The 11,441-nt window shown below is 36.8% G+C and overlaps 2 protein-coding genes across 8 annotated transcripts in view; both read left to right on the top strand.

Annotated features, from left to right (window-relative positions):
- Nucleotides 1-11,441, top strand: part of LOC107644197 (putative pentatricopeptide repeat-containing protein At1g12700, mitochondrial) — a 53,080-nt gene continuing 41,639 nt past the window's right edge. For 3 of the 7 annotated variants that reach the window (XR_001621252.2, XR_002347218.1, XR_002347217.1), the window contains exon 1: nucleotides 1-1,773. Coding sequence is in view for 3 of the 7 variants with exons in the window: in XM_016348009.2 (XP_016203495.1) it covers nucleotides 97-1,767 (1,671 nt within the window). In the remaining 4 variants the exon portion in view is untranslated. Of the gene's footprint in view, nucleotides 1,774-2,094; nucleotides 2,171-2,267; nucleotides 2,315-2,426; nucleotides 2,892-4,530; nucleotides 4,696-11,441 lie in introns of those variants that run through there. The other 4 variants (XR_002347216.1, XM_021102812.1, XM_021102811.1 and 1 more) reach the window with 4 other exon arrangements.
- Nucleotides 4,959-6,279, top strand: LOC107641147 (pentatricopeptide repeat-containing protein At1g12620-like). Its single transcript, XM_016344653.1, has 2 exons — nucleotides 4,959-5,603; nucleotides 5,758-6,279. The coding sequence occupies exons 1-2, from the start codon at nucleotides 4,959-4,961 to the stop codon at nucleotides 6,277-6,279; spliced, it is 1,167 nt and encodes a 388-aa protein (XP_016200139.1).

The following is an 11,441-nucleotide window of genomic DNA, read 5'->3' as shown; positions in this document are numbered from 1 at the left end:
AAATCAAATAAGCTTGATATCGCTCTCACTCTCTCAGGTGGAAGCACTCTTCAATTCATTCCCTTTTACAATACTCCACTTGATTGCAAGAAAAGAATGTTGTCATTGTTCTCTTCCTCAGCAATCAAATTAAGGTATGCTTTTCAATTCCCAAATTCTGTTTCCCACTCCGCTCTCCGTCTTTGCTTCCCTTCAACTTCATCCCTACACTCTCCCTCTCACTCTCAGCCCCAATCACTTGATGAAGCTGTTGATTCCTTCACTCGCATGCTCTCTATGCGTCGCCCTCCGTCCATCTTCCAATTCACCAAGATTTTGGGATCTCTTGCCAAGACCAACCATTTTCCCACCGCCATTTCCCTTTTTCAGCAATTGCAAGCCAGGGGAATTGCTCCCAACTTATTTACTTTGAATATCTTAATCAATTGTTGCTGTGGCATGGGTCGTATGACGCTTGCTTTCTCTGTATTGGCCAAGATTTTTAGGATGGGTTTTCAACCTAATGCCGTAACGTTGACAACAATCCTGAAAGGCCTCTGTCTTTCTGGTAATGTTGAAAAAGCACTGCACTTTCATGCCACAATGCTGGCTCATGGATTTCAGTTTAATCAAGTCACTTATGGGACCTTGATTAATGGACTCTGTAAGACCGGACACACATCTGCTGCTATTCAAGTTTTGAGAAAGATCCCACAGTATGGAATTGTTCCTGATGTCGTAATGTACAGCGCAATTATTGATAGCCTCTGCAAGGTTGCGCTTGTAAGTGATGCTTTTCATTTATATTCTGAAATGCTTGCTAAGGGAATTTCTCCCAATGTTATCACTTACAACACTCTAATTTATGGATTGTGCCTTGCGGGTCAACTCAAGGAAGCCGTTCTTTTGCTAAATGATATGATTCTCATAAACATTACTCCTGATGTTTATACTTATAATACTTTGATCGATGGGCTATGCAAGGAAGGAAAGATCAAAGATGCTAAGAATGTGTTGGGCTTGATGACAAAACATGGTGTGAAACCAAATGTGGTCACTTATAACAGCTTAATGGATGGGCATTGTCTGGTTAATGAGGTAAATAAGGCAAAATTTGTATTCAACACTATGGCCCAAAGCAGAGTGTCACTTAATGTTCGAAGTTACAGTATCATGATTAATGGCTTGTGCAAAAGTAAAATGGTCGATGAAGCCTTGAATCTCTTTGAAGAAATGCGTCGTAAGTACTTGGTTCCAAACACGGTAACTTACAACACTCTAATTGATGGCTTGGGAAAATCAGGGAGAATCCTTTGTGCCTTTGAGCTTCTTGAAAAGATGCATGATCGAGGTCAACTTGCTAATATAGTCACTTACAGTTCTTTGCTGGATGCTTTGTTCAATATCAAACAACATGACAAGGCACTTATGTTATTCAATCAAATGAAAGAGAGTGGCATTGATCCAGATATATATACATACAGCATACTTCTAGATGGCCTGTGCAAAAGTGGAAGACTTCAAAATGCAAAAGAGATATTTCAAGATCTTTTCATTAAAGGCTATCGTCCAAATGTGCGGACATACACCATTATGATCAATGGGCTTTGCAAAGAGGGTCTGCTTCACGAAGCATTGGCACTCATGACAAAAATGGAAGACAATGGTTGCTTACCAGATGCTGTGACTTATGAAACAATCATTCGTGCTCTTTTTGGAAACGGTGAAAATGATAAAGCGGAGAAACTTCTTCGTGAAATGATATCTAGAGGCCTATTGCAAGGATAAAAGTTGGTGAGATTCTTCTTGTTAGACATCACAAAATGTTGTTTGTATCTCTTTCTTTTTAACTTGTGTTTTGTTACCTTCTTCAGGATATCCATTACATATTAATGCTTTTAGATCTTGACATGATTGTTACTCTTTATTCTGCTTTATCCACCCTAAGCGTTTGCTTTGTCATTGCTTATTTTATGGCATTTTCAGTGACTAGATGGTTGTCATACGTTTCTTGTGGGCATCTATCATTATTTCCTTTTTCTTTTTTGTAATTATATAAATGCATTGATGTTAATTTTTCACTAAGCTGAAATGGTTCTGATTTCATCATTGAAGGGGAATCACGTGTTAATAGTGAAGCTTTCCTGCACTCTTATTGTCTTTCAATCTTTTCATTTCCCCCACATTTAAGGTAAACTCCCATGCAGCACAAACTGGCTGATGTAGCTTTAGATGAAATCTCAAATGTTATTTTGCAAACATCTTCTCATTTTTCTGTGTTCATGCAGTTATACATGAGGCATAATGTACCAAAACAATTAACATGACAAAGAAGGTAACTGATTTTCTTGTTATATAGAGTAAATAAATTTTGCTATTAATTCAAGGTACAAATATCCGTGGGTAACAAAACCAAGCTTGATTGATTGGCAATTTGGCATATATAGAACAAAGGAAAGAAGGGGCAGAACAATTGCTCTCCCCAAGCCCCAGCTAGGAAGGGTTGCACATCAGCCAGGGGGATAATCATGGACGACCCGCTTAGCAGTTTCGTCGACAAAGGGCAGCCATCCTGGCAAGTAGAAGGAGATAGTCAATAGCAGTCAAACGGACCTGTGGAACTGCGATTCAAACTTCAAAGTTTAAGGATTTTGATCAAACACCAGCCTCTTGTGCAATCTCCAAGCACCCCAAAGAGTAGCAAGAAACATTTGCACATGTTAATGCTCACAAAAGTTGGAACACTTCATCATCAATTGCATGTTCCCATATAGTCATGTTAAGAAAAATAATATGATCAATCTGATTTTAATGAAGTTTATTCACTTCTTTTTGTCATACTGATCTTACAAAGACAAGTTGTATGCACATATTATGTTACAAGATTAATAATGGCCTATTAGATTTTATCATGGTAATTTTATATGATAGGGATTGTTCAGTGGGGAGTATTTTGATTTGTTAGCTGAGCTAAACTTGTAGGTTGATGGCTTGATAACTTTCATCTTTATGATGGCTCTACCATAGATCAAATGATTCATTTGAAACGTTCTTGAAGTTATCATGAAAAACATTGTTCCATTTGTTTGTTTGTTTTCTTTTTTCAGGAAAAAAATATCGACATTAAAAATTTTGAAAAAAAGGCAGTTATGATTTGTTTTTTGAGGGGTTTTCTTTAATGTAGAAATAGAAAATAACTAGTTTTTCTAAAAAAAAATGAAGTATATAAAGAACTGAAAACAGAGGGTTCAATTTGAAATATTATTACTAAAATCTATTCCCCTTTCGGCTCTCCGTCTTTGCTTCCTTTCAACTTCATCCCTACACTCTCACTCGCAGTCCCAATCACTTGATGAAGCTGTTGATTCCTTCACTCGCAGCATATGCTCTCTGCGTCGTACTCCATCCATAATCCAATTCACCAAGAGTAGAGTTTGAAGAAAAGTGCTCAGCAATTGAAAATGAGAATCAAGCTAGGATTAAAGTGGCAGAAGAATATTGTTCCTCAAACACAAAATTAACAATATAAAATTGATGCAGACACATAAGTGCATGTCAAGGAAACCAACTTGTGAATATCAAGGCAGTTCAAATTTCCAATCCAACATGAACAATATAAATTCAGTATCTGCCTACTACACTTACATACATGCAAATATGTACCAAACTAAGAATCTATTGTTCCTCAAACACAAATCTGTTGTTAGCAGACGAACCTAATGAGACTTACCTAAACAAGTGGAAATGTAGATTTTCCTCTTTCCGTGAGTTTGTAGTAGTGACTAGTAAGCATGCAATGCTTTTTATGTGTTCAACCTTTATGATATTTGCTTTACCTACTATGCAGATGCTGAAGATAGTAGTGAATCATTATGGACATGCATATGTGATACCAATGATTTCCCTAAGGTGGCAGTTGGTGGCTGTAGCTCTAGTTACTTTAATCCTGCAACTGCATCTAGGGTATCTTCCTTTTTCCTTTTTGCTTCCTTCTGCTAGTATGGCTTTGCATACCATAATTAGAAACCCTTTGCTTAATTTTAGCTATGTAGATTTAAATAATGATTTGAATCCCTTTATTTTCAACATATTTGATTTCATGGCAACTATAACTAAATGGTGATGATCAGTATATAAAATTATAAATTCATTTTGTGTTTGAGGAATAGATTCTTAGTCTTTATGTATAACTATATAAGAAAGCATGCAAGTGTAATAGGTAAATACTGAATATTACTGGGTTAGACTACACAAAATGTGGATATTATTGTTCATATTGGATTGAAAATTTGAAATGGCTTGACGTTCACAAGTTCATTTCCCTGGCATGCACATATGCATTTGAGCGGTGTTAAGATAGTTCGAGGCAGGTGTTGTGCAGCTGTTTGTGTAAGATCAAGCTTTGCACTTTTAGTTTTGTTCCATTTATATCTTTGTACCCTTTATTGCTGAGATTGTTAATTTATCCATCAGTGGCATTTATTTTTGTACTTAAAGATTGATTAATAAATATAATGATAGTTGCTGAATGACAATTTTAAGTGCATTTAGGTGAGGGAATGATGAGGAGTTTATGTGAATCCATTGGTGGATATCAAAGATTGGAAGTGTTAACATCACATGCTGATGCTGCTGCTGCTGGAATTGACATATAATCATAGTCGACGCATTGCCTTAATTTGTTGTTGTTAGGTGTATTGTGTTTCTGTAGTGTCTCTGCAAAACTAATTTTAAAATTTATTATTTACATTATTCACAAAAATCATTATCTATATAACAAAATCTGTTTTCTTTAATAAAATATGATAGTATATATAAATGTGTAACCGATAATGCGCTGCAAAAAGTTGTCTCAGACATACCCAACAAAATTGAGAGAACTATTTCCGCAGAGATAGCAACGTCTAGTCGTCTACGTCTTGGACCAGAGAGCAGACAGCACTCCCTCTAACTTAACAGCCAAAGTGCGAATCACTAAAATGTTGTCATCCTCAACCTCAACGATCATTTTTAGGTATTCTCTTCTCCAAATCCCTAATTTTGTTTCCTTCCCTTCCTCTTCATCTTCATTCTCATCCCTTCACTCTCATTCTACTCGTCAAGTTGATCAAGCTGTTGATTCCTTCACTCGCATGCTCTCTATGCGTCGTACTCCTCCCATCATCCAATTTAACAAGATTTTGGGATCCCTTTCCAAGACGAACCATTTCCACGCCGCCGTTTCCCTTTTTCAGCAATTGCAAGCCAGAGGAATCGCGCCCAGCATAGTTACTTTGAGCATTGTAATTAATTGTTGTTGCGGCATGGGTTGTATGAAGCTTGCTTTCTCTGTATTGGCCAATATTTTCAGAATGGATTATCAACCTAATACGGTAACATTGACAACAATCCTGAAAGGTCTCTGTCTCTGTGGTAGTGTTGAAAAAGCAGTGCGCTTTCATGACAGACTGCTGGCTCATGGATTTCACTTTAATCAAGTCACTTATGGGACCTTCAATGGTCTCTGTAAGTCCGGACACACATCAGCTGCTATTCAAGTGTTGAGAAAGATCCCACAGTATGGCATTGCTCCTGATGTCGTCATGTACAGCTCAATTATTGATAGCTTGTGCAAGGATACACTTGTAAGTCAGGCTTTTCATTTATATTCTGAAATGCTTGCTAACTGCTAAGGGAATTTCTCCCGATGTTATCACATACAGTTCTCTCATTTTTGGGATTGTGTCTTGCGGGTCAATATAAGGAAGCCATTGATTTGTTAAGTGATATGGTACCTAGAAACATTACTCCAACATTACTCCAGATGTTCATACCTATAGTATTTTGATCGATGGGCTATGCAAGGAAGGAAAGATCAAAGATGCTAAGAATGTGTTGGCTGTGATGACAAAACATGGTGTGAAACCAGATGTGGTTACTTATAACTGCTTAATGGACGGATATTGTTTGGTTAATCAGGTAAATAAGGCAAAATATGTATTCAACACAATGGCCGAGAGTAGACCGTTTCCTAATGTTCGGAGTTACAATATCATGATTAATGGCTTTTGTAAGAGTAAAATGATCGATGACGCCTTGAATCTCTTCGAAGAGATGCGTCGCAAGAACTTGGTTCATGACACGGTAACTTACAATACACTAGTTGATGGCTTGGGAAAATCAAGGAGAATCCTTTGTGCCTTGGAGCTTCTTGAAAAGATGCATGATCGAGGTCAACCTGCTGATATAGTCACTTACAATTCTTTGCTGGATGCTTTGTTCAATATCAAACAACATGACAAGGCACAAAAAAGAAAATGAATGAAGTTAAAAAAATATGGTCCGAAATAATCTACATTTCGCATAATAGGGGAAAAAGAGAAAATAAAAATGAATTGATTTAAGAAAAATAAATTATTGAATAAATTAATGAGAAATGATTCAGTAATTTGACTATGAAAAAATAAAGAAATAGTAAGAACATTAAATAGTATCTTTACTAGCCTAATAATTTGTATGCTATGCTTCTATTTGTTCTTGCGTTTAAAATAAGGTATGTAACAAGTCGATTGAGCCATTAACTTAGTAAGATCACGAATATTTTTTTTTTGGTTTTTTATTGTGAAATATAAGGATTTTTTTTAATAAATAAAAAAAATCATATTAACTCTTAAATATTTTTTCAATTTTTACCGTTTTAAACATTCACTAACAATTTCGTAAGCAAGCTATACTATAGACATGGACTGTAATATAACCTAAAAATCTTATAGTGCACACATTGCGCAATGACGGTAGACGTTACTATTGCGTGTGAAATTGTCATGAAGGATTGTCTTTCATCTATTCTTTTTTCTTTCTCACAAAGATAAATTCTCCAAATGACTACTGAATGTTTAGTTGTTGTTGTTTATCTGAATGCAACAATATCACGTAAAGATGATGGTGCACATTTAGAAAGCAGTGATTCTATTGTTATGCATACTTGGTGATTGCATTCGTTGATAGAACTTAAAAGTTCAATTTTGGTCAACATGGGAATGCTTGGAATTAAGCATGTTAGAAAAATTAGGTATCGATACATTTCATTGGATGCCATAAGGAATAATCAATATAAGGTATTGTGCTTAAAGGATGATGATCATCATGTGCGAGTTATGTTTGATTGCCATGGAAAGATTATGACTGAACAAGTGATGAAACTTTACATTGAGTTGGTGGACGTTGGTAATAGTTCTTCCTCCTCACTTGCAGTCCCAACTCCCAACAGCTTGTGCAGTAGGACCAAGTTAGGTGGAAAGAACTGAATCCTACACAAGAATTCATTCTTCTCTCCAAATGATGAATCTGATGTTGATTTGGTTTCTGAAGAGTTCAAGTAAAATGAGGAGTGAGTCCAATCTAATTTTGATAGTAATAGCAATGACAATATAGAGCTTGTCCCAAAAACTCAACATATATTGCCACCGCCATTACCACTTCCTAGCCGAGCCCAAGTTCCAAGCCATTATTCGACATTGGACCTAGATGCTATATAAGTGAAGCCGATGTCTTTTGGTTAGGGGGCACTCATGACTATAAAACAAATGGGAGTGTGAAGCTGAAGGTTGGCCATAGATTCTACGGTAGAGAGCATATTCACCTTGCCATCAAGAACTACAACATTTGTTGGAGTGTAGAGTATCGGGTGGTTGAATATGATTATTTGAAGTATCATTGTCAGTACAGAGATTATGTTGTAGGTTGTTGGTGGAGCATTCGGATTGAATATTGACAAAATCTTGATTATTGGAATGTTCATAAATACGAGGCTATGCACACGTGTTTACGCCAACAATGTCTCAAGATCATTCAAATTTCGACAATAATCTTTATCTGCAGAGTTATCTTTTCCATGATAGAAAGTAAATTTTTTAAACTTTTTCATCTGTTTTTGGAAAAATAGTTACATATTTATCACGTTATTGTTGTAAGATTTCTAAAAATGATTGACATATTAATCAGTTAAGTAATCCTTCCATTCTGATTAGAATACTACATGGGTCAAGGGATAGTGGAATAGAGCTACAGATTTAAGCTGTCGTACAGGAAGGTTTAGATGGCGAAGCAAAAAGCAATTGCTCAAATTAATGGGGATTGGGAAGAGTTGTACAACCAACTTCTGAGGTTGCTAAATGCGATTGAGCAATGTTTGCCTCATCTAGTTCATGATATCAAGCTTGTGCCACATTATGAAGGCATGCTTCGAGACTTTGGTTCTATGCAGTTTGATAAGGTATTTTGGACATTTCCTCCCTACATTGAAGCCTTCAAGTAGTAAGCCTCTAGTATCTATTGATGGTACACTTTTGTATGGGCGATACGAAAGGGTTGTTAATGGCCATTGCACAAGACGGCAACTCAAACATTCTTTCCATTGCTTTTGCATTGGTTAAGTCAAAGTCAACAAAGTCTTGGTCATTCTTTATAAGGAATTTGTGGTAGCATGTGACTCCCTAAGAAGATAGTCTTGCCATATCTGATAGAGCTAAAGGCATACATGTTGTAATGGAAGAAAAGGGTAGTGGATGGCATCCTCTAGGGGAATATCATGCTTATTATATCTGTCATATGGATGCTAATTTCATGAATCAGTTCAAGTGTAAAGAAGGAAAACGAGCCTTGATCAATGCATCATATTCCCCAAATGAGGAGCAATACTTGGCATACATGAAAGTACTAAGAGATCTCGAATCGGAATTTGTAACGTTGACAAATATGTTTTGCAAAGAGGTATGGCTAGCACACTATGATTCTGGCCGAAGGTTTGGCCACATGATTACCAACTTATCTAAGTGCATCATCAATATTGTGCTAAGGGGGACGTGTAACCTTCCCGTCGCAACCATTATTCAGTCCACGTATATGCGGCTGCAAAACTTGTTTGTTAGGAATGGCCGACAAACATTTGCTAAACTTAGTCGGGGTAACGTGTTTTCGTAGTACCTAACAAAAAATGTTCAAAAAAACATAAATGCTATTCCCAAGATGGCCATGCGGAAATGCAATCTTTTCGCTTCCTTTTTTGATGTCGAGGAAATGGATTTGGTTGATAGATTTTACCCATGCACATTTAGGATTTATTTGGAAACTAATAGTTGTGACTGCTAGCTCTTTCAAGCCATCCATTATCCATGCCATCATGCTTTAGTGGCATGTGCTTTTGCAAGACTCGATTAGACCAGGTTTGCTCATCTAGCATATCGCATGGAGAGTGTGTTTAAAGTATATGAAATGGAGTTTTCACCTATCCCTAATGAGCAAGCTAATGCCCATGGGGCCTCTTGAGGAACATCATCCAACAACACATGTAATAGGTGAGTGTCGCGTTGTGACAAGAAATGACTACAAGACATTTGGGACTACCATGTAAAATAGGCTTGCGAAGGTCGTAGGTTCGTCGTGGGTAACACTATCGTCTGTCGTAGAGGCTCAAAACAGTCTCTTCATGAAGAGTATCGCAATGCAAGCTCCGTCGACCACCATTCATCCTTTAGTCTGAGGGTCAAGGTAAGTAGCCCGTCAATGTTTACCAGCAGCTCCAGTATATGCTGTGCACCCCTGAACTGTCGAATAACTCAATCTGAGTGATGGAACTTGACAAAATGAAAACAGATCAAAGACACTACTGCAGTATGCATCAACTTCTCTTTGTTGCTACACATCCATTGAGGAATGATATCGTACAACGGCTATATGTCATAAGGCGTCCACCAGAACTACAAAGAACATACACATATATATTTAGGTCAAATTAGTGATGAGAATAAGTAAACATAATTTACTAAGTACTTTATATGTAAACTTAAGTATCCTATCATAAGGGACCAAGTCCAATTGCTACCTCCATTGCAATAGCCTTTGAATCATGTCATCTCTATGCTGTTGTGGCGGCCCAACCAACCTGCAGATGCAAAACAAAACAATATGTTCAGTAACAAAATAAAAAAATAGCAACTACAAAAAAAAGCATTGTATACATAAAGACCTCGCAGCTAATGAAAAATCCACCATGTCCCTACTTTGAGGGAACCAATCCGAAAATCTGTGGTAATTCCAAAAAAGCATAAGTGGGCTGCATCAAGCCAAGTCACCCATTGATAGCCATGCATAAATAGTGGTAAGTCCAGGCGAGCATAATAGAACCCCACGAGTACTACTTGCATCTCTCAAAATCAACAATCAATGAAATCCATCTAGCATGTACGATGCCACTAGATTTATCTGTCATCAGTAGCCCACCGATCAATCTAAATATGTAACAGTGTGCATAGTGCCAGAGTACATCTGGTGCAACGTCAGCTGGCAGCTATATCAAATGAGCCTTCAACCATGTCAATATGTCATCTTAATGGTAAAAGATTCGGCGTACCGCACACCCTTTGCAGCTCTTGACGCGGTGACTACGCTCCAAGTGCCTCCCCTACCATTTCCATGTGTCATGACCATAATAAGTCTAAAAATATCGACTACAACCACCTACTAACTCCCCATGTGTCTGCAAGTGAAAGTAATAACCAACATCGTGATAAGTGATGGTACACTCACTCCATGACATGTGGAACGAATGAGTCTCCAGATACCATATCTCACAAAGGCCGACAAGAGCGAGTTGTCGAAGTGAAAATCTATAACTTGAGCTACGTGGGCGAAACCAGCGTCCTCTAAATAGCGCAACAACAAATCAGGTGGTCTCTTCACTCCTTAGTCCATATTCATCCGTGGAAATAGGACTCGTCGACTCTATGTAATTCGACATTAAGTTCAATTTAAACCACCACTCATCTCAATCATAATAAACTACAATAGTTAGCCTAAATCCAAAGATTTCTACATTAAGTTTTAACCAATATTACCAATAACACCTATTATATAAAGCATTTCTAAAACTCTATCAATCATAAATCAACATTTATCTCATTCATAATAATTTACACTGTGTAGCCTAAATCCAAAGATTTCTATATTAAGTTTAAAAGTCTCCCTAATTTATATATTATAAATGTCTATTCCCTAATATATTAAAGGTTAAATTACACAGTTGGTCCCTACACTTTTAGTAAAATTACAAATTGATCCCTACACTTTAAAAGTTTGTAATTAGGTCTCTAAAGAGAATTAAAATTTGCAATTTAGTCCCCGCCGATCAAAAAGTATTGATTTAACAGAATATTCTCAGAATATGCTAAAAATTTAACCTTTAGAAAATATTTTCTCCAAATGTGGATACAAGGGGAAAGGGCTTCCCTGGAGTATACAACCTTTATCCTTGTTTCTAGGAAAAGGAATACAAAAATATCATAGAAGGACAGAAATAGATGTTGAACATAATATAAATAATTTAGTAAATTCAAAGTTCAAACTAGAAAACCAACCTTCAAATATGCAGCTAGAATTTCTTTGTTGTCCACAACCACACATTGTTTCACATCATCCCATCCGAA

This window comes from Arachis ipaensis, chromosome B05 (assembly GCF_000816755.2).
Source record: "Arachis ipaensis cultivar K30076 chromosome B05, Araip1.1, whole genome shotgun sequence".
Lineage (NCBI taxonomy): Eukaryota > Viridiplantae > Streptophyta > Magnoliopsida > Fabales > Fabaceae > Arachis > Arachis ipaensis.
The sequence above is the reverse complement of the archived record's forward strand: the minus strand, read 5'-3'. Positions and strand labels throughout refer to the sequence as shown.

Coding starts and splice junctions, on each gene's coding strand:
- LOC107641147 (XM_016344653.1), top strand. CDS start 4,959: ATGTTGTCATCCTCAACCTCAACGATCATTTTTAGGTATTCTCTTCTC. Junction 5,604..5,757: donor GCTTGTGCAAGGATACACTT/GTAAGTCAGGCT, acceptor TATGGTACCTAG/AAACATTACTCCAACATTAC.